Genomic DNA, 24580 nt, shown 5'->3' with positions numbered 1-24580 from the left:
TGACTCAAACACAACATTCAAAAGCACGCACTTACACGAGAAAGAGAGAGACAGGAGAGGAGATGGTCAGCTGTGGGGAAGTCACCAAGAACTAGCATAGATTTGAGGTCCAGTTGAAACCACAGGGCTCAGGAGCTCAAGGTTCCTCTCTTTGAAGTTATAAGGAGTTAAATGTGGGAAGGAGGTGGGAAGAACGTGGTGGGCATCATAATTGTAAAAGCATCACCAAACACCATTAAACCTACTTCATGTTCACAAGCTACCTTTCCAAGACTACTTAATAAATGTAAATACTGCTAAATCTAGATACATGAATGAAGACCTCAATAGCCACTTAAAAAGTATAAAAATTGTGCTTTATCTGAAACCCAATATAGAATAACATCTCTTCCAGCTTGAATCCCGAATGGGGTATGCTCATCACCCCATTTGTTAAGTGAATCTGCAAATCTAACATTTTAAAGGGATGGGCAACGCACAGCCTAAAACTGGTGTCTATTAAAATGATCAACCTCCAACTGATCAGAGTCTGTAAGTCATCATCTTCCTGCTCTTCCTTGCAAAAAAGAAGTAGAATCTAGCTGGTCAAATGTTTCTCACTCATCAGAAAACTTACTAAGCGTTTCTACAGTGGAAAAAGGATCCACATGTATGCAGACCTTTTTATCCAAATGCTTTCAAGACCACGAGCATCCTCCTAGATTCCCCAGGTGCAAGGTGAGTCACTTTCCCAGGTCTCCTATTTGTGATGGAGGCTTTATTATCTGGATTCCCCAGCTAGAGTTCTAACTACCAGACACATTCGCCAGAAGAGACATCAATCTATTTCCCATAATTTCTGCTTCCTGGGAAAGGATCCCATTGGGTGATGCTCATTAATCTAGCAAGGATGAATCCAAAGATAAAGGAAGTAAACTTTAATTAGACTTTAAAGGTAGAGATACAAGGGTCAACTCTCTGTCATTGGTTCTCTTGAACCATCCTCATAAGATAACCAGCCTTCGCCACCAAAATCAAAAGCCAATACCCTCCCTCATTCGACCAACACCCAGGGGACACTGACTGTGATATTAAGACTCTTCTGCACCTTTGTTTATAAAAAGAGAACTTAAAACTAAAAGCAAACCTGATGGCATCCACGGGTCAGAGGTTGGTTTGGTCAAAGTGTTCACTTGCTCCCAGTTGAACTCATCATCTACAGCCTGACTGTATCCACATGTGCTGTAAGGCTCATCAAAGAGGCAACCACCTAAAACGTAAAAGAAAGGAGAGTGATATTAATAATGACTAGACCTCTGGGATAAGCTACATTGACTGCAGAGAACCGTAAACCCACAATTGATGCTCAACTCAATTTGACCCTGACCCCACTGCATCCTAAGTAAGTGTTGTCTGAGTACTAGACATGCCTTGTCAATAATTCTAAATTATATTGTTTCCCCAAAAGACTCTGACATCTTTGTAATAGCCATTCAGTTGTGTCTGACTCTTTGTGACCCTTTGGACTGAAGGCCACCAGGCTCCTCTAGCCATGGGATTCTCCAGGCCAAAATACTGGAGTGAGCTGCCATGCCCTCCTCCAGGGGATCTTCCAGACGCAGGGACTGAACCCGTGTCTCCTGCATTGCAGGTAGATTCTTTACCCGCAAAGCACTGGGGCAGCCCAGTTGAAAGTAAAAATGAAGCAAATTTATAATTCATATTTTCCAGATTCATATGAAGTTGGCATAATTAACTTGTGTTCAAAACTTTAATAGAACCATCCTAGGTATTCAACATGTCTTCAAAAGAAAAAAAATTATAATTTGTCCAAAAAATGAAAAGAGAAATACTTCCATCATAACACTGGCATGCTGGTCAGGGACAAAACAGTAGAGATTGCAGACCTTGCTTGAAAAATATTTGTCTAAGGATTATTCTAAATCTAACACAAAAACGGGTTTTGCTTTAATACTTTGGAGATTCGAGGTCTCAAAATTAAAAGAGATTAAAAATTTGCTTACAGTCCACACAATTTTTAAAGGCAAGGATAAATTCAAAATTAAACATGGGGCAAACATCTGCTGGATGTTGAAGCTAAAAATGAAGCTACTTAAATAAAGAAACAAAGAATAAAAGAAAATGCAGTATATGCAAAGCAGGTCCGCTGTTTCAGCATCTGGGGACACACTGATGATTCAAAAAGTCCCACCCACATCCTCTCAAATGTCTCTTGTTACCCTGAATCATTATAGCGTCAAGTTTCACATTGCCAAAGTGAAGGATTATATCAATCATCTTAATTATCATGAAAATTCTACTGCCCATTATCATAGAATGTTATTAATTATATCAATTTAAAAGATTAATTATAATCACTTGCCAATGACGAGAATTGAGGGTCTGGTCAAGAAAACACAAGTGTAAGAATATAATTTCACTGTGGCTGTACCATATGCCCTGGCAGCAAAAAGATAAATAAAATAATAATAATAAAGTAGTTGCACACACTCAGACATAGGGTCCCCTAGTCCAATTTCCATCCACTTGCTTACATCAATTCTACAACCTTCTAGACAGACAGACAGCTTCCGAACAGGTGCGTGCATGCTCAGTCCCGTCTGACTCTTTGCGACCCCAAAGAGTGTAGCCCATCAGGCTCCTCTGTCCATGGGATTTTCCAAGCAAGAATACTGGAGTGGGTTGCCACTTCCATCTCCAGGGAATCTTCCCAACTCAGGGATAGAACCCACACCTCCGGCATCCCTTGTATCAGCAAGCAGAATCTGGGAAGCCCTCTGAACAGGTGGGCACCCAGAATTTAGAAAACATCCCTCTGATTGTAGACGATTCCTTTAAAAAGGCCCAAATGCAGTTTCCTGAAATGTATACCCATCTATCTTAGCTCTTCCCTGTGAAGAAACAGTGAAAAATCCCCGTTCTTACACAAGAAAGCTATTTAAAAAGAGCTGTCAAGTTCTATGTTTTTGCTTCTCCAGGCAAAACATGTTTTGCTCCCCTCCCTCCCTCCCTCCCACTAGAAGGCTCTCAGACCTTCACCATGGAGGCAGGTGTTCTAAACACGGTCAAGTTTATCAACACTCATCTAAACCAGGGACTCCCAGTACTGCAGCCCCAATTCGACTGACTACTTCCCTTGACCTCTTGCTCTGTCAACAGCCTGAGCTGAGGGCTGGCCCATCCTGGGATTCCTGGAGCCTGGAATCCCACACGTTTCCTCATACCTCTGCCATCGAGCCCCTTCTCCCCTTTGCAATAAGGGAAGTGACTTTCTACATTTTCCCTTTCTAAACCCCATCTCTGTTGTCAGTACATCTCTCCAGCCTGGTGAGAGCTTCTGCAATCTTGATTTTGTCATTTGGGTGTTAAGTTATCCTACCTAGGTCTGGGTTATTTGCAAGTTTGATGAAGCATGCTTGCTGTCAGCCTCCAAATCACTGATAAAAAATGTTCAAGGGACATAGGGGCATTTTAAGAAGTGTCCCTCCTCTTTCACTCTTTGTATTAAGTCACTAGCTCCAGTGGCCCTGGACACCATCTTCTGTAACGCTTTTAACAGAACTGCCCAATTAAACATTCTGTTGGGAACAGAAAACTCATTATAAAGACACAGCATTAACTCAATACTTCACCTTGACAACAACTGGTAATTTATATTTCCCTCTTATTCAGCTTTAACAAGTTCAGAAACAGAGTGGCTTTGTTTCAAGCATGTAATACTAACAACTTTACAATTTCGGGTAAGAAATGTTAGAAGACTATGCAAACATTTATGAGAAATATTTTCTCTTGGTTGCAAGCCCTAATTTTGATATAGAAAATAGCCTTACTGCTGCAGGAATAAACCCAAACAGCAGTAGCACTTGTAATATTCAAAAGAAAGAAAGAAGCATGAATTTTGACAGAAAAGGGACCCCCAGTGGAAGCACAGACAGTACTTTGATGAAAGTCCTGCCGTGCAATCTTACGCAGTGAGAAATAGCTTGGGGCATCAGCAAAACAACGAAAGGCTGGTTAAAGATGTGGTTTAGGAACCAGTTCTTGGCACTGCTGCTGCTGCTAAATCACTTCAGTCATGTCTGACTCTGTGCAACCCCATAGATGGCAGCCCACTAGGCTCCTCTGTCCCTGGAATTCTCCAGGCAAGAATACTGGAGTGGGTTGCCATTTCCTTCTCCAATAAGCAAATACAATGGTGAGAGGTGGTATGGCTGAAGCAAACCCCAACGACTAATACAATGCTGGTACAAGGATATAATATCCCTATTATATAAAGCTGCTTTTACCACTTGAAGGAAAACAGAGAATCCACACAGGACTATGGAACCACCAGGAAGTCGCACAGACTGGATTTCCTGTTGCCCCAACCTATGTCTCCCTACACACCTAGGGACCCATCACTGGCCTTCATCCAACGGACACAGAACCCTAAAACAGCAAAGGTAGTCCACTGAGATGAAATAAGCCAAGAGTCAGGTCAACAGCAATGGGACAGAGAGCACAGTGAAGCTTTTCGATTTCAAGGCAACTTTGGGTAGACATGATGTGAACAGGTTCCAGGGTCAGACACCTGGCACTTCCTTATTCTTGTCCCACTGACTTTGTGTTTGTAGACAAATCATTTAGCCTCTCTGAACCCCAATGTCTTTACCAACGAAATGAATATAACATGTACCTCACTTGGTGTTTCTGATAAGTCAGTTCAGCAGCAAGTGTGGCTGGTCTAACAGAGTTAGCAAGTCCACCAGTATCAGCTATTACTACTACTAATAATTATTATTACTAATTAGTAAAAGCTATTACTAATAATCTTACTAGGATTTAAGCTAAGGTCTTAAATCAACTCTGAATATTCACTGGAAGGACTGATGCTGAAGCTGAAGCTCCAATACTCTGTCTGGCCACCTGATGAAAAGAGTCAACTCATTGGAAAAGACCCTGATGCTAGGAAAGATTGAAGGCAGGAGGAGAAGAGGGTGACAGAGGATGAGATAGTTGGATGGCATCAGCTACTCAATGAACATGAGTTTGAGTGAAGATAGAGAGTCTGGGAGATAGAGAGGGACAGGGAAGCCTGGCGTGCTGTAGTCCATGGGGTCGCAAAGGGTCAGACACAACTGAGTGACTGAACAACAAATCTTCCTTACCATTTGTATCTTCTACAAGGACTCTCAGGAGTTCACTGCACTGCAAGTGGCTGGAATAAATAATTAGAAATGGTAACATGTACTCTGTAGGGAAATGAACAGTGTGGACTTCTCCATGGCACCACAAGAGCGAAGAACAGAGCTTGCTGAGCTTATCAAGTGAGTGCCTTGGGGCCAGTGAAGAATGTGACAAGGAAGCAAAATCCCAGAAACATCATGAGATGAAGACTTTCCAAAAATAAGTCACCTGCAGTTTCAGGATAACACAGACAGCTTACCATCATGTAGAGGAATACTGCTGGCAACAAATTGCCAAGTTTTCTCCAGAACTCTGGGCATTGGACAAACACCCAACAGCCCACAGCTGGACCATATTCATCCACCAGTCAAGGTAAATTATTTCTCTTTTGAGAAGGGGAATCAGGACTAACTGCTGCTGCTGCTGCTAAGTCACATCAGTCGTGTCTGACTCTGTGTGACCCCATAGATGCCAGCCCAACAGGCTCCCCCATCCCTGGGATTCTCCAGGCAACAACACTGGAGTGGGTTGCCATTTCCTTCTCCAATGCATGAAAGTGAAAAGTGAAAGTGAAGTCACTCAGTCGTGTCCAACTCCTAGCAACCCCATGGACTGCAGCGCACCAGGCTCCTCCATCCATGGGATTTTCCAGGCAAGAGTACTGGAGTGGGGTGCCATTGCCTTCTCCGAATCAGGACTAAACCCAAGGTCAAATACGTGATGAAGGAAAGGTGATGCAAGCCAGATGGGTGGTGATCTGCTTCTCTATTGTTCTCTCTCTTACATCAATACACACACACGCCTCCATTGTACCTTGAGAAAGGCTTTTCCTTAGCAAATCTGCATACAACACACAACCTGTGAGGGAATAAGGAGCTATTATGTGAAAGGAAGCGTCAGCGGGTGTCAATATCCAGGTAACAGACAACAAGGATGATAAGGCTTGTTCCAGGACAGGCAATGCAACATAGTAACATGCCAATTAAATTAATACAATTAAAGAAAAGTGAAAATTGAAAAGCAAGAATAGTGGGGGGGGGGGGGAGTAAGAATAAGATGATATCAGGATTATGGAGAGGACTCCCCCATTATCACCAAATAATTTTTTTAAAAGTCATTAGGCTCATTCACTGGCCATGTATTTCACTCTGAGCTTTGGGGTAGCCAGTGCCAAGAGGAAATAATGACTGATTACACAATCCACAGTATCTAGGAGATGATAATATACATACTAAAGCTAGTAACAGGGGTTTCCATTTACTAATGGAGAAGGGCATGGCAACCCACTCCAGTATTCTTGCCTGGAGAATTCCATGGATAGTGGAGCCTGGTGGGCTACAGTCTGTGAGGTAGCAAAGAGTCAGACACTTCTGAGTGACTAGCACTTTTACTTTCTCACTTTCACAATTTCTAAGGACTTGTTCAACGCTCACACCAACCCAACAACATAGGTACCATGATCCCCATTTTACAGTTACAGAAAATGAGGCACAGAAGGGTTGACAGCTTGCACAGAAGTTTCCAAAGGTGGAAGACAGTGATGCAGAGACTTGAACCCAGGCATCCTGTCTTGAAAACCCACATTCTTAACACTGTGTGACAGTATCTCCCAAACTAAAAACTGGAAAGAAACACAACTCCTAATCCTACATCCAGAGGGAGGGACCTCTCTTCCCCGGGCACCAGGATGAAGCAATCAATATGCATTAATGAACACAGTTCTCGGGAGCAACCACCGCAATGGAGCCACAGATTCTAGGGTCCATTTGTTAACATGTCAGGACAGCATGTCATCCAACTTCAATTAGATAAACTTGATTAAGTGGGAGCTCAGAGCATCCTCGGATAAAACTGTAACCTCCCTCAAAATGGTCTTTATGAATATTGCTTCTCTCAAAAAAGTCTTAGTGGACTGCCATGAATTTATATGTTTACTCCTCAACTAAGCCCTGAAGCCAGCCTGTGCTGTTACTGAAGCAATGCACGGTAGGTTCTAGAAATAAGATGGAACCATGGGTTTTTTGTTGTTGTTGTTTTATAAAAACTTCAGAGTTTAAAAGAAACAGGTGTCCAGAAGCCTAGGAATTCTTCTCAAAAGTTATTTTATTTTTATTATTTTGGTCATGCTGCCCTAGCTTGTGGGATCTTTTTGTTCCCCAACCAGGGCTTGAACCCATGTCCTTGGCAGTGAAAACACAGAGTCCTAACCAATGGACCACCAGGGAATCCCCTCAAAAAGCATTTAGATCATTATAAGTCTTAGTCATCTTGATATTCCTGAGAGCTAGTACATGGTAAAGTGAAAGTGATATTCACTCAGTCATGTCTGACTCTTTGCGACCCCATGGACTATAGCTCACCAGGCTCCTCTGTCCATGGGATTTCCCAGGCAAGAATACTGGAGTGGGTTGCCATTTCCTTCTCCAGGGGATCTTCCCAACCCAGGGATTGAACCTGGGTCTCCCGAATTGCAGTCAGATTCTTTACTGTCTGAGTCACCAGAGGGCTGGTCTGTACATGGTAGGCACCCAATAAATGGTTTTTCAGAAACACAGATGATGAATTTCCCAAAGCTCTGTGCAGAATCTGGCCACAATAATTTTGCCTACATTTTTTTCTCACTGTAATATCCACTTAAACAATGAAAACAATCTCAATTGTTTTCAAAAACACCCAGCCCTGTCCTGATGTGTTCCAAGATGAATCAGCTCCAAATGTGACAAAATCACTGAACATGTTCGTTTTTTTTATTATGGCTGAAAACTATAAGCCAGCTAAATGTTAATGAAGTCTCCTTTCAAATTATGGTTTTTGCTTTTAGAAAAGTTAGTCTTTTTTTTTTCTTTCTGGCAATAATTAAGATAGTAAAGCTAGTTGTCTATAAAGGTCATTCATGATTTATGAAAATAAAATATTATCATTTGCATATTGAAGGGGATTTATCTTTCTTCTTTCTTAGGAATTTGCTGCTGTTGTTTAGTCACTTAGTCATGACCGACTCTTTGCGACCCTGTGGACTGTAGCCCACCAGGCTCCTCTGTCCATGGGATTTGCCAGGCAAGAACACTGGAAAGGGTTACCATTTCCTTCCCAACCCAGGGATCAAACCCACATCTCATGGCAGGCAGATTCTTCACCACTGAGCCACCAGGGAAGCCCTTCTTTGGAACAGCAGAGAATTATTCAGTAGGACCAAGAGTAGTATGCCATCATTAAGACACAGGTTATAACTGAGTGGATGGTCCACTTTTTCCCCAAAGGAAACTTAAAAATTCTTTCACAAGATCACTCCATATCCTACTAAAGCTCCAGAACTGGAGAGAAGACAAAAGAAACCAAACCGTCAGGGATCAGAACCCACCCTCTGGAGCAGTATCTAAATATTCTTTGATTGTGACCCATAGTCATGACACCGTAACCCATCACATGTATACACACACTTCATAAACCACATTTATCTCTACTGAGATATACTGGCCTTTTTCATTTCTGTTCTATCTGATTTTGAAAAGGGTGGTGTCTGGGTTTAGAAAACTGACTCTATGATCCTTCAAAAGGTGCTCCTGTGGCCTTTAAGGTGTGGGGGTAAAAACCATTACCTGGGACCCTTCGTTTAGCTTGAAGTTACTACTCAACTCTATGATGTGAGTGCCCTGTGTTCTGTGAAGTGACCTGTGATCTGCAAAGACCCCAATTTCCTGAACATCCATCACATGCTAGCCAGGTTCTGCTTCAGAAAACAGAGTCATTATTTCATCTAATCCTCACAACCAGCATAAGACTATACTCTCAATGTGTGTGTGGATGCTGAATCACTTCAGTTCAGTTCAGTTCAGATCAGTTGCTCAGTCGTGTCCAACTCTTTGCGACCCGATGAATTGCAGCACACCAGGCCTCCCTGTCCATCACCAACTCCCAGAGTTTACTCAAACTCATGTCCATGGATTTGGTGATGCCATCCAGCCATCTCATCCTCTGTCATCCCCTTCTCCTCCTGCCCCCAATCCCTCCCAGCATCAGAGTCTTTTCCAATGAGTCAACTCTTTGCATGAGGTGGCCAAAGTACTGGAGTTTCAGCTTTAGCATCAGTCCTTCCAATGAACACCCAGGACCGATCTCCTTTAGAATAGACTGATTGGATCTTTTTGCAGTCCAAGGGACTCTCAAGAGTCTTCTCCAACACCACAGTTCAAAAGCATCAATTCTTCAGTGCTCAGCTTTCTTCACAGTCCAACTCTCACATCCATACATGACCACTGGAAAAACCATAGCCTTGACTAGATGGACCTTTGTTGTCAAAGTAATATCTCTGCTTTTCAATATGCTATCTAGGTTGGTCATAACTACTTCAGTAGCATCCAACTCTTTGAGACTGCATAGACTGTAGCCTGCCAGGCTCCTCTGTCCATGGGATTCTTCAGGCAAGAATACTGGAGTATTTCCTCCACCAGGGGATCTTCCTGACCCAGGGATCAAACTCGTGTCTCTTACATCTCCTGCACTGGCAGGCAGGTTCTTCACCACTCGCACCATCTGGAAAGCCAATAGTTTCAATGTCTGATCAAAGAACTCGTCACATAACAAACCCCACGCAAATGTCTGTCTCACAAAGCCTAAAGTCAAGAATCAATATCTTTTTCCCCAGGTATCAGTGTATTACCTCTCAGCCCTAAATTCACTTTTCATTGCTTGCTCTGAGAAAATGTATGCAGACCCTCTGACTACATGCTCTGTTCCACTTGACAAGACTTTAAGCTTGGCCAGCAGAGGGTCCTGGAGAGGCAGGGCAGGAGGAAAGAGGGGGCTTCCAGAGCTCCCAGAAGGCTCCCAGCACACACAGCTTCAGGAGCCCCAGATCCACAAGGTCAGGGCTATCTGGCTCCTCTAGCATGTGGTAGCCAATAGGGTCCAGCAGACAGCACTCACCCCTGCACCTCTCGGTGGCTCACCTCCCATGAATAGCTTTCCTGGCCACCCTAGAGGACACTTCCTCTGAGTTCCATGGCTGTGGCCCCACAGGGACTTCCCTGCTGTCCACCACGTCCTGGATCTCAGCTCTGGGGGGAAATTCTCCTAGGACTTCATTTCTGCTCGGGAACAGTGGCTGCCTCACAAACGTGCTATTACTTCTCTACTCTTCAGAACACTCTACCTATTTGCCAACCTCTCCATTCTAATCTGTTGTTATACTCTTTATGGATACATCCCTATATTTACAAATGTCAGTTTGACGTGGCCAAACATTTCACCCACATCACAGAGAGCTTGGTGTGGGGCCAGCAGTCCAAGCCAGATATGCATCCAGAGTTCACACTCCTTCAAGTCTACACATCTCCACCCTTCAGGCTCCTCTGGTGGCGCAGAGGGTAATGAATCTGCCTGCAATGCAGGAGATCCAGGTTCAGTCCCTTGGTCTGGAAGATCCCCTGGAGAAGGGAATGGCAACCCACCGCAGTATTCTTGCCTGGGAAATCCGATGGACGGAGGAGCCTAGTGGGCCACATTCCAGGGGATTGCAAAGAGTCGGACAGGACTGAGCAACTAACACTTCATCCTCACCCTTAACCCACCTCCATAAAGTAAGCAAATAACAACCTGAAATATTTATGTAATGACTGTTACATGAATTGCATTGTAAATAAGCTCCTGAAAGTAACGTTTCTAAGAAGCTAATGGAGGACAACCAAATGTTAATATCTGCCAACATCCGCTGGATCATTGAAAAAGCAAGAGAGTTCCAGAAAAACATCTATTTCTGCTTTATTGACTATGCCAAAGCCTTTGACTGTGTGGATCACAATAAACTGTGGAAAATTCTGAAAGAGATGGGAATACCAGACCACCTGACCTGCCTCTTGAGAAACCTATATGCAGGTCAGGAAGCAATAGTTAGAACTGGACATGAAACAACAGACTGGTTCCAAATAGGAAAAGGAGTACGTCAAGGCTGTATATGTCACCCTGCTTATTTAACTTACATGAAGAGCACATCATGAGAAACGCTGGGCTGGAAGAAGCACAAGCTGGAATCAAGATTGCTGGGAGAAATATCAATAACCTCAGATATGCAGATGACACCACTCTTACTGCAGAAAGTGAAGAGGAACTAAAAAGCCTCTTGATGAAAGTGAAAGAGGAGAGTGAAAAAGTTGGCTTAAAGCTCAACATTCAGAAAACGAAGATCATGGCATCTGGTCCCATCACTTCATGGGAAATAGATGGGCAAACAGTGGAAACAGAGTCAGACTTTATTTTCTGGGGCTCCAAAATCACTGCAGATGGTGACTGCAGCCATGAAATTAAAAGATGCTTACTCCTTGGAAGGAAAGTTATGACCAACCTAGACAGCATATTCAAAAGCAGAGACATTACTTTGCCAACAAAGGTCCATCTAGTCAAGGCTACGGTTTTTCCTGTGGTCATGTATGGATGTGAGAGTAGGACTGTGAAGAACGCTGAGCACCAAAGAATTGATGCTTTTGAACTGTGGTGTTGGAGAAGACTCTTGAGAGTCCCTTGGACTGCAAGGAGATCCAACCAGTCCATTCTAAAGGAGATCAGCTCGGGGTGTTCTTTGAAAGGAATGATGCTAAAGCTGAAACTCCAGTACTTTGGCCACCTCATGTGAAGAGCTGACTCATTGGAAAAGACTCTGATGCTGGGAGGGATTGGGGGCAGGAGGAAAAGGGGACGACAGAGGATGAGATGGCTGGATGGCATCACCAACTCGATGGACATGAGTCTGAGTGAACTCCGGGAGTTGGTGATGGACAGGGAGGCCTGGCGTGCTGCGATTCATGGGGTCACAAAGAGTCAGACACAACTGAGTGACTGAACTGGACTGAACTGAAGATACACATACATTTTCAACTGTTCTGACTTTAACAGGTTAAACTGACTTATATACTCAGGCAATCATTCTCCTTGTTATAATTACAGTCCTTTTAAAGTCATTTTGTAAAAAGACTGTAATACTCCTCGAGGAGATTTCTGGAACATTTTTCTCATTTGTTCTAAATACAGAATGACCCCATTTAAGGCAGCCTTTATAAAATGCATAAAGTATTAAATGGGACTCTCTACAGAGAGGGCAAATCAAAAACTAAGTGAATTAATGTTATATGTTCTATTTTCCTAAAATACATGTAATCTCAGGTGGTCCTTTCCATTTATTTCAAATTTAGAGCTGTGAGATAAACGGCTGTAAACTACATTTTCAAAGGATAAACAGAAGCGAGCTATAATATACATAATTGTTTTAAGAGTGGGGAAAAAAATCTGCACCAATATAGCTAAGCCACTGCTTTCCTCTTCTAAATCAATCCCAGTGACTTCTGCATTTAATTGCCTGCCAACAACGAAAGTATATAATGCCTCTTAAACTCTGAATGCCCCACTGATGGTTAGTGAATCGGACAGTAAGCATTATAGAATGCACTTCTACATAATTTAATCTAGCAAGCGGCTTTTACACATTGCACAGGCATTTAAATGGCTGATGCCACACTCTATCATAAGAAGTGTTATCTGCCAATGGATGTATTTTATATAGTTCAAAGGAAATGAGTCGTTTTGTTCTTAAAGTTTCTATAGCTTATGACATCGCATTCTTCATTTCATATCAATCTATTGGTTCCTTATTTTTTAAAAAGAACTGATTGTAAAACACAACCATGTATTTTTCCTATTCATCTCAAAATCTGTTTTTTTAAAAAATGGGTTAATAGTGTTATTTCCATTCCAAAATATTGTACGGATGCAGCCAACTCATTTGTGACCTGACTGTCTCGGTTTTCCACGTACAGATAAGTAGCTCAGAGAGGACTTAATTAAATCACTTGTACGAATTCTTTGCAAATTCGAATCTCCCTGAATATCACACTGGTGCTTCTATCCTCCACACCGATATTGAAAAATACAACGTGAAAAGCAGCTGTCTGCCTCTACCAATGCAACAAGAGTAGGAAAGGAAAAATAAATGATGAAAAATATCTGCAAGAACTGGCCAGGGCAGATTGAAAAATCCAGATCAGTAGTTATCACCTCATCTCTGGAACCACGTGTGTCCGGAGTCCCACGTGGGGACTGAGGTTCTCAGAGTTGTTCCCTCTACTTAGAAATACCCAGGGCCCACCTCCGACCTACAGAATCAGCAACTCTGGGCTGGGGCCAGAATCAGCACTCTGTGCTTTAGCTAGCCAGTTGTCGTTCAGTTGCCAAGTCATGTCTGAGTCTTAGTAACCCCATGAACTGCAGCATGCCAGGCTCCCCTGTCCTCCAGCATCCCCTGGAGTTTGCTCAAATGTATGTCTATTGAGTCAGTGACACTATCTAACCATCTCATCCTCTGCCTGACCCCTAGATAATTCTGATGCACACTTAGGTTTGATAATCATTGTTCTAGTCTGACCTATTTAACCAGAATCTTCAGGAATCTGTGTTCTTAGGAAAAAAGGTCTCAGAACAAACTAATCTTTGACCCATTTTAGAAAAGTGCTCTAGATCAGTAGTTTCAAACAGTTTTAGGAAGGTAAAGATAACTTCAGTTTTTCAAAAAGCCACAACCTTTTATCCAGTCATAAAAAAGAATGAAATAATGCCATTAGCAGCAATATGGATGGCCCTAGCGATTGTCATAGAGAGCAAAGACAGAGAAAATGATACATGTTATCACATATATGTGGAATCTAAAAAAGAAATACAAATCAACTTATTTACAAAATGGAAATAGACTCAGGGACATAGAGAACAAATTTACTGTTACCAAAGGGGAATGAAGGGGAGGGGGGTGGGACAAATTAGGAGTTTGGGATTAATGTATACACACTATTATATATAAAATATACAAATAACAAGGACCTACTAGATAGCACAGGGACCTACTGTATAGCATCTCCCCTATAGCACAGGGAACTGTACTCAATATCTTGTATTAACCTATAATGGAAAAGAATCTGAAAAAGAATATATATTACATAAATGTATATATTATATAACTGAATCACTTTGCTGTACGCATGAAACACAACATTATAACTTAACTATGCTTCATTTTATAAGCTAAATAGACATTCTGAATATTAAGATTTTTAAAACATAAATAAAAAAAGGTACAATCATCTCATTTTATTTATAAATTATATCATGTAGTACTCCACATATTCAGATTATTAGACACACATATAATTGACATTTTAAAGTACAAACTACAAAATTAATTTAATTGAAGTTCAATTATTTTCTTCCATACATCAACAGATTGTGTATTATATGCCTCAAAGGGCATGGAGAAAGCCTTTCAGAGATCACTGCTCTAAATAAGTCTTTTTAAGTCATAAATGTCTCTCAGGTGAATAAGGGCAACAGAATAACACTGCTTGATCAAAGTGGTGAATTCTATTTTCTAATTTCATGCTAAGAAACTCTCTATCTGTAATTTTTCTCCTAAGTGGAACTACTCAACAAGAAGATACCCTAGGTGGAAAACGATCCTGGGTGTTGGTCAGAGAGACCCAGGAAATTAATAAAGGACAGAATTTAATTTTATGCCCCGTAATGCTCCTGCCAGTTTAGTATGATTTACAAATCCATCTCTTGATGATTTTATTAGCATAAAATCATTATCTGGGACAGCTGATAAAATAAACTCCAGAACTCACCCACAGGCAGTACAGCCAAGCTGTATTATCCAGCTTAAAACAGCCAGCCAATGGTTTATTTTCAGTGATTAACCCAAACTCAACTAAATATATTTCCCTCCATGAACATTTTTTTCTACAGATCCCATTTGTTGGGTAGAATCAAATCATGTATAAGGAAAAAGTCAATACAATTTCCTCTATCCTCTTGGTAAAATGTTCATCCCAATTTCCTGTCGTTAGGAGTACTTATTCTACAACAAAAACTGGGAACTTGTGAGGCTCATTCAACTCAGTTGGAAACTGAGGCCCAGATTCTTGAAGTCCTGGACCTATCAGCTACCTCTTCTATCTTTGGACACGTCACAGATTGTGTGTGTAGATTGTGTGTAAAAAGGAAATACACACATCATAGGTACAATGAGCACGCACGGTTTCAACCATGAAAATAGAAGTCTTTCCTTCGGCCCAGGAGCCTCAGAAGCAGGTGCCTCAGTGGGTGAACATCAGTCACTGTTCCTTCATCCTGTACACCTCCTAAGTGCACGCATCTCACTGGGCTCAGCATCACCCTCATGTTTAAAGATGCGCAGGCTTTGAGCCACAGGATGCTGGTCCTCCACTTAGAAGTTCCTGAAGGATGTCCAGGGGGCAATTCTGCCCCTGAGCACATCCCCGAGGATTTATTCATGCCTACAGAAGACATGACACTTTCATAATGTTTATTATCCATCCCCCCGGGAGAGGGTGGACTTGCTGGCGGATGAGAAAGTGCACTCACTGTTAGGATAAGATGATGAACATCAAAAGGGACCACGGCCATGCGTGGGCCTGGGATCTGAAACAGGAAATGAAAGTGCCAGGCAGTTTTGTGTGGATGCTGCCAATGCTGGCTGATGGACCACAGGCCAGAGGCTCAAGCCAAAACCCTGTGAGTCAACCACGCATCCTCCCAACACCTTCCCTTCCAAACAATTTCCTGAAACTTTCTCCTATGCAACTCCCATCCCCTGCACACCACACCTGGAGTTTCAGCTCACATTCCCACTAAACTTGGCCTACCCTCTTGTGTCTGGACTCTGCCCTCTCCAGTTTATCCCACACACAGCCAACAAGCTGGCCTTTCATAAAACACATGGCTAAAAACGGCTGTTCAAACTCCCTGTTTAAACGACTCCAGGGCAGCTCGCTGCCCATAGGATAATGTGCAAATGTTATCATGTGACCAAGGAGGTTTTCCAGACTTGACCCCCATCTACCTATTTATCTTCATTTCCTGCCACCATTTCCCTTCCAGAGTTGTTGTTTGTTATTCAGTCACTCAGTCGTGTCTGGCTCTTTATGACCCCATGGACTGCAGCATGCCAGGCTTCCCTGTCCTTCACCATCTACTGGAGTTTGCTCAAACTCACGTCCATTCAGTCGGTGATGGCCATCCAATCATCTCATCCTCCTTCATCTCCTTCTCCTCCTACCCTCAGTCTTTCCCAGCATCAGGGTCTTTTCCAGTGAGTCAGCTCTTATAATCCTGCAATTCCTGACTATCTGCTGACCCACTTAAGCGATGCTGCTGCCCATGTGTCCCACATTAGTCCCTACATCCCCATCCCAGAGTCTGATGCCAGACTCCATTCATGGCTGTTCAAATCCTAGCTCACAGGTCACCTCTCCTGGGGGCTTGTTTCAGGGGTAAAAATCAATCACCTCTTCCTGGGTACCATAACTGTGAGATATACAGGTCACAGGTCATACTGCCCACAGGCCAATACGACTGTGGCCTCTGTGTCTTCTCTGCTGGATTGTGAGCTTCTATGGGCCTGGGAAGCTCTTGTCATCTCTGCATTCCCAGTCCTACAAAGATGCCTCCTACTCCTTACAGACCTGATGGGTTCAACAGAATCTCGTAAAGATTTTTGTAACAAAAGCAAGATGGAAAGCTGTTTACTTTTCTATCTTCATCAGAAACATTGAAAAAGAAATGCTTAAAAAAATTTTTTTTGGAGTATAGGTGTTTTGGGGCTTCCCTGGTGGCTCAGTGGTAAAGAACACACCTGCCAATTCAGGAAACGGGGGTTCAAACCCTGGGTCAGGAAGCTCCCCAGTAAGGAAATGGCAACCCACTCCAGTGTTCTTGCTAGAAAATCTCATGGACAGAGGAGTCTGGTGGGCTATAGTTCATAAGGTTGCAAAGAATCAGGCATGACAGCAACTGAACACGCATAGGTGCTTTACAATGCTGTGTTAGTTTCTGCTGTACAGCAATGTGGATCATTTATACATATACACATACCATCTCTTTTTAAAATTCCCTTCCCATTTAGGTCACCTAACAGCACTGAGTAGAGGTGTCTGTGCTATACAGTAGGTTCTCATTAGTTATCTATTTTATCAGATCAGATTAAATCAGTCGCTCAGTCATGTCCAACTCTTTGCGACCCCATGAATCGCAGCACGCCAGGCCTCCCTGTCCATCACCAACTCCCGGAGTTCACTCAGACTCACATCCATGGAGTCAGTAATGCCATCCAGCCATCTCATCCTCTGTCGTCCCCTTCTCCTCCTGCCCCCAATCCCTAGTATCAATAATGTGTATATGTCAATCCCAAACTCCCAATTCATCCCACCTCACTTTCTCCCTTTGGTATCCATACATTTATTCTCTATATCTATGACTCTATGTACAGTGGAATATTACTCTGATAAAAAGGAATGGAATAGCACCATTTGCAGAGACATAGATAGAGATTATCATAAAGAGCTAAGTAAGTCATGAAAAGGGAAGTAAATCATAAAAAGATAAGTGTCATATAATACTGCTTATATGTGGAATCTAGAAAAATGGTACAGGTGAACTTATTTGCAAAGCAGAAAAACATATGCAAATGGACTCTACACTCTAAGTACTATGGCTGCACCAAAGGAAGAAGACATGCTGCTTTGGGAAGCTCCCACCTCTCTGATCTGAGTCCTGGGATCTCTCTTCTCATCTCACTCTGTGCTGGGCATTATGTCAGACCCTGTGTGGAGGAGAAATGAAGGCTACAGGGAAGACGTGGATGATGATAAAGATGCCCCGATCCTCCAGGAAGGTCACTAGGGGAACAGAAAGCAGTTACAAAGGAGAAAGATGAACACTGCTACAGGAGCCAAGAGAAAGAACCAAAAATTCATCCTGAAGACATCCTGTCCTCAAACATGCCGAGAAAAAGAAAACTGGAGTCCTCGACAAAAGGCAAGAAGCTGAGCTATCCAGGGCCTGTTATTCTAAGAATCTGCATAATAAGGCTGTTATTTGGCAGACCTCAGCGTAAGTCAACAAAAAAGCCAAGGGATTTTCTGGGTATTGTACTGGAACTCTGGTTTAATGCTTCAGTCGCTCGTGTTTGATTTTATGTTCCAAACATAAAAAGAATGTTAATGATTACATGTTCTGTATCTTTCAAATTTATGAAACATAAAAGCGGTGAATACTTACTCAACATCAAACTTCAATTCTCAGGCCATAAAGAAAGTACACTTTGAAGAAAACTAATTCATCATATAATGTTTTAAATTGGGAAACTGCGAAACTCCCTGCAAAGTTCTCTAAGAATGAGACGTACAGAGCACAGAAAGCACCGTGATTCTCCCCCGTCATTCTACGTGACCAGTTATTTGCTAAAACACAGGGAACTAAGCACATTAACCCTTCTCAAGGTCAACACAACTGGAGTATCTTTCTTTTTAAGCTGTTTCCTCAATATACGATGTATTCTTTCCACGGGTACGGACTAAAGTGAAAAGGCGGTTTAAAGGGGGAGCCCTGGACTAGGAGGCAGGGGGTCTGGGAGGGCTCAGTTCTGTGTGTGCCTGTGTGGCTTCAGGAAAACTGCCAGCTGGCAGTGTGGAGACATGAGGCAAAGAATGTACATTTGCCACCAGAAAGACCTAAGGTGAGCTCCCACTCTGTCAACTTAGGAGCTTTTCTCATCTATTCTGCTGTACTCAACTACCCTCTAGTACATTATAAGGATTAAACAGCTTTGTATATAAGTGCATGTTTATATACATACACATACATATTGTGCTATCTACCTATCTATCCAGTTACCTACCTTCCTATCAGGTAAACAAGTCAATGTCGGCTCCCTTTCTCTAGTGTCCTGATCTATATAACGTAGCTTGGAGGAATTAGACTGCTGGTTTTTCACACTGTGATCCTCAGAACCCTTAGGTTGTGAAGGTTCTTCCAGACCCACTCCAGGTCTTTCTAAAACCCTGACTCAGCCTGCTATGTTCAACTTTCATTTATTTTAAATGTTGGGGCTTCAACTTTAAAAAGACTTGTATGATCAAAAACTGTTTAACACTGTTTAACAAATCCAGGTCAAAATGATGCCTAAGATAACACAGTGGATGGAGCCTTGAACAACACAGGTTTGAACTGTGTGGGTCCACTTCTACCTGGATTTTTTTTCCAGTAGTAAATACTACAATTTCCCCAGTGGCTCAGGGGTAAAGAATCTGCCTGCCAATGCAGGAGACATGGGTTTGATCTCTGGGTGGATAAGATCCCCTGGAGAAGAAAACGGCAACCCACTCCAGTATTCTTGCCTGGAGAATCCCATGGACAGTGGAACCTGGTGGGCTATAGTCCATAGGGTCACAAAGAGTTGGACATGTCTTAGCAACTAAACAATGACAGCAATTACTACAGCACTATATGATCTGGCCTGGCTAGTTGAATCTAGGGGACCAGAGATATAGATGAACCTCATATACAGATGATCCCCAGATATGGAGGGCCCACCATAAATCATACCTGGATTTCCAAGTGTGTGTAGGGTCAGTGCCCCTAACCACCTACCAGCCCATGTCACTCAAGGGTCAGCTGTATTTCCATTATAAAAGTATACATTCTATTACTTCTTGCTCTTCTCAAATATAATACTTCTTTATCAGGAACACAATGGAGGTTTAAATGTGTTGGTGTATATCCAAGGTGTCCGGCTGGGGAGAGGGGGTGGGAGCGGTGATTATAATATAAAATGAAATAAGATCATGTTAAGTAATGTAAGTGAAAGGATGGCTGAGGCCAAGGTTAAAGAGAGAAGAGAAGGTTAAGGAAAAGGAAATGAGGAGGAAGAAGAAGCCCCATTGATGTGAACATGTATGTGAGGGCTGGGAAGAGCAAAGACACAAAATCACAGGACCAGGCACCCACTATTCTCAACTCTTTGTGGGCTAGGATGGATTTGGGGTGTTGTTCCTATTCAAGCAAACCCCCCCTAAAGATTACATCATCTGTGCTGAAAGAATCATTTGAGAACAACCAATGTAATTTTAGTAGGACTCTCCTCAACAGCCCCTATCTGCAGCATCTGCAGACTCATGTCTAAAATTATCTGAACCAGTGGATATTCTTCAGTCTAAGAGGCTCAAAATCTAAAACTCAAGCAAACACTAACCAACACATATCACACAACTGGTTCTCTAACGATACCCTCTCCAAAAAATATTGAGACCTATCACGTGCAGCCTAAGCAAAAAATCCACAAGTACAGATAGTAAAATGTGAGATATTTCTTATCTTGATAAAGGTAACATTAGAAATGGAAAATGCTGATGGGGAAATGTTCCAAAAAAGAAGGTAATATCAAGGTCAATGACTCCATAATATGCCTGGGATGAGCCCTATTTGCTTTAGAAATGATTCATTGGGATATTTTTAATATAAATGCAGGAGAGTGGAGAATTCTGCTTCTCATGAGACATTTTGTTTTCAATCTGGATGAGTTATCTTAAGAAGCTGTGATCACTGGGATTAGTTAAAGTGTTGTGTGGAGTTGTTTTGAATAATCTGAGTGTGTAATTTTGCACTTAATCACACGTGGCCTGGGCTTCTCTTTCTTATGGGATGCTCTTCAGTAAGCTAACTGTTGGCCTTGGCACTTGGCCATACAGACAATATCTCACATAGGAATAGGTACCCCATGAATGGAGAATAAAACTCTTGTGGATCAACAGAATATTGTCTGGGCTTACAAAAGAGTAATCCTTCATGGGACCAGATGTTTGCCTAGAGGAAACATCACAGACGAGTTTAATTTCTGTAACGTTGAAGCCAACAATTAAATATGGGACTTCAGGAGCTGAACCTCACTGTCAAGAACACCTGCAGTAACAGGTGGATCCCTCAGCCTTGACCAGCTGGGAAATACATTGCTGATCAGACCTCCCTTCCCCTCAGAGTTAATGCGTACCACTCATGGCACTTATGCTGCCAAGATCAACCAGATGCCCACTTCCCCTTGAGTTCAGGAAGAAAAGAGGGAGGAAGTACCACTTTTCACCTGTACACTTGACTGACATGAAAGCTGTTAGGCTGGGAGTAAAAACCAGGTTGCATCAATATCAATTTTTTCTTCATAAATTTCAGAAAGATGCTTATCAAACAAATGTAGACATGACCTTCGCTGCAGGAGAGCAACTTGTGGCACTGTTACTAAAAATTCTCAGTGAAGACCTCCATTCTATGGAACTTTAATACACTGCTAACTTCAAAATTAAAAAAATAAAACTCAGGGGAAACCAGACGATTTAATTAGGTCAGGGGAAAACTGTCTTTAGGAAAAAAAAAAAAAACCTATTATAGATAAATTATGAAATCTCTGGCCTGGTGTGCTGCGATTCATGGGGTCGCAAAGAGTCGGACACAACTGAGCGACTGAACTGAACTGATGAAATCTCTAGATCCATCATGCCTTGTATCTCCTTTAAATCCTGAGATATTCACCCAAACATAAATCCTGAATTATTAATACAAAGACGGTGACAAGACTTCCCTCTCCTCACATGCCATAGCCAGGTTCCTGTAAATGTAAACTTCCCCCATGTCACAAAATGTTTCTTGGCTTCCCCAATAGCTCAGCAGGTAAAGAATCCACCTGCAATGCAGGAGACACAGGAGTTGAGGGTTCAATCCCTGGGTTGGGAAGATCTCCTGGAGGGGAGAGCAACCCACTCCGGTATTCTTGCCTGCAGAACTAGCCTGGCGGGCTACAGTCCATAGGGTTGCAAAGATTCTGAGAAACTAAGTTCACACACCAAAAAAAAAAAAAGGTTACTGCTCTTCCACGTTCTGGCTACAGCACTGTTCTCGTTTTACATTATTTTCTTCTAGCTCAGTGATTCTTAAGGTTTATGGAACTTATGGATCCTTTTGAGACTCTGAACAGAGCTATCCATGAGCTGTCTGCCTGGACAAACAGAGGACATGCAAATCTATCTGATCACTCCCTGGGTTTACAATCCAGCATACAATCCTTTGAGTAAAGGGTAGGTCACTGACCCAGCATCAGAATCACCCGGAGAGCTTCCTAAAGCACAGACCCCGAGCCCCACCCAGACCTACAGAATCAGAACCTCAGGCTGTGACAACGGGACTGGATTTTCAATCTTCCTGGTGATGCCACCACCACAGTCTGAAGGGCAGGAAAGACCCCCTGCCATGGCCACTTTCCTTGCCTGTCCTGGCATCGGCTGGTTCTGAAGTCCATACTCCCCTGGCTTTCACCTGCCTCTCTCCTGAGGAGCCCAGTTCTCTATGGTCATTTCCACACAACCAAAGGGCATCTCTGCCTGCATGTCACCTGCTCTGCGCACCAGGTCTGGTACACACGACCACCTGGCCCCACACATAGCAGGCTCCTGGACTCAAGGGAACATTCTCAGGGGACACGTCCTGCCCACCCTCCCGGCAGACTCTTGTCACTTGTCCATGAAGACCCACCGCTCCCCAGGGTCCCAGTTCTCCCTCTCGCCCACCATTCTTGGCTTGCTAGCTCTTCACTGAATGCCCACAACCCTTCCCTGTAGGAAGCCACCTCCCTTTGCTCTCTGGACAGCACACACTTGTGCACTGGTCTCCCTAACCACGTGACAAGCACATCGACCTTATTACAGAAGCAGGGGCCTGGCAGCCGGCTGCCTAGGGTGGCCACCCCTTAACTATCTGTAGTAAGACTGAAGGATGGCCAACTGACATTTCTACCCAGGCCCACAGATCACTCAAAGTACTATGCAAGTAAGGAAACTGAGGTTGGGGGTTTGCCTAATTTATGAAACACCCTCCAGCAACCCCAAATCCATACCCAGGGTTCTGTGCAGCGTGGACACTGAGAGGCAAGAATCAGAATCCTGACCCTCAATTTTAATCTTGTTAACAATACAGGACACATATGTGACCAATGACAACTCACCATTGTAACAATGGAGGACCATGGATAACTAAGGTGATGGAGGACCAGAGATCACTATGGTGATGGAGAACCAGAGATCACTACGGTGATGGAGGACCAGAGATCACTATGGTGATGGAGAACCAGAGGTCACTATGGTGATGGAGGACCAGAGATCACTATGGTGATGGAGGATCAGGGATCACTAAGATGATGGAGGACCAGAGATCACTATGGTGATGGAGGACCAGAGATCACTAAGGTGATGGAGGATCAGAGATCACTACGGTGATGGAGAACCAGAGATCACTACGGTGATGGAGGACCAGAGATCACTATGGTGATGGAGGACCAGAGATCACTATGGTGATGGAGGATCAGGGATCACTAAGATGATGGAGGACCAGAGATCACTACGGTGATGGAGGACCAGAGATCACTATGGTGATGGAGGATCAGGGATCACTATGGTGATGGAGAACCAGAGATCACTACGGTGATGGAGGACCAGAGATCACTATGGTGATGGAGGACCAGAGATCACTATGGTGATGGAGAACCAGAGATCACTACGGTGATGGAGGACCAGAGATCACTATGGTGATGGAGGACCAGAGATCACTATGGTGATGGAGGATCAGGGATCACTAAGATGATGGAGGACCAGAGATCACTATGGTGATGGAGGACCAGAGATCACTATGGTGATGGAGGATCAGGGATCACTATGGTGATGGAGAACCAGAGATCACTACAGTGATGGAGGACCAGAGATCACTATGGTGATGGAGGACCAGAGATCACTATGGTGATGGAGAACCAGAGATCACTATGGTGATGGAGGATCAGGGATCACTATGGTGATGGAGAACCAGGGATCACTACGGTGATGTAGGACCAGAGATCACTATGGTGATGGAGGACCAGAGATCACTATGGTGATGGAGGATCAGGGATCACTAAGATGATGGAGGACCAGAGATCACTAAGGTGATGGAGGACCAGAGATCACTATGGTGATGGAGGACCAGAGATCACTAAGGTGATGGAGGACCATGATCATTCAGAGGTTATTTCAAATCAGGAAGGACAAGAGAGAATTTGTAGGAAAAAAAAAAAAAACATTTAAAGATGTGGCTGGGAAGATGGCTCCAGTCTTGAGGGGCAGTTAGAGGACTTCTGAAAAACACAAACCCAGAGAGGGAGGGGCCCAGCAAGAAGGTCTCTTACTAGATGTGCATGGACTCAAGTTCACTGCAGCATGAAGAGCATACACGACTAAAGCCCAGTCTGCAGAGGCCAAGCAGGGCAGAATAACCCCAGACTGGGGTCCTCCCAGGGCAAGAATGGGATGACCACACTGCCACATTCATGATTCCATGTGGTCGATACAACCACTAAGAAAGGAAAAACCATTATTCCAGTTCACAGACAACGGGAGAGGTGGGCCACTGCTCTGACAGAGGCAGATGACAGCAAAGGTGAACATGACCCTTCATTTCCCAACTCCTCAAGGCAGGTGTCCTTAACGTATAATTGTAACACATGATTATAGCA

The 24580-nt window shown here is 43.2% G+C and overlaps 1 protein-coding gene across 10 annotated transcripts in view; it reads right to left on the bottom strand.

Moving 5' to 3' along the window:
- The window catches only part of PTPRM (protein tyrosine phosphatase, receptor type M), a 666940-nt gene that overhangs the window by 501511 nt on the left and 140849 nt on the right, over positions 1–24580 (bottom strand). For all 10 annotated transcript variants that reach the window (XM_027525884.1, XM_027525889.1, XM_027525885.1 and 7 more), the window contains exon 2: positions 1127–1249. In XM_027525884.1, the coding sequence (XP_027381685.1) occupies positions 1127–1249 (123 nt within the window). The remainder of the gene's footprint in view (positions 1–1126; positions 1250–24580) is intronic.

Source organism: Bos indicus x Bos taurus, chromosome 24, assembly GCF_003369695.1.
Source record: "Bos indicus x Bos taurus breed Angus x Brahman F1 hybrid chromosome 24, Bos_hybrid_MaternalHap_v2.0, whole genome shotgun sequence".
Classification (NCBI taxonomy): domain Eukaryota; kingdom Metazoa; phylum Chordata; class Mammalia; order Artiodactyla; family Bovidae; genus Bos; species Bos indicus x Bos taurus.
The sequence above is the reverse complement of the archived record's forward strand: the minus strand, read 5'-3'. Positions and strand labels throughout refer to the sequence as shown.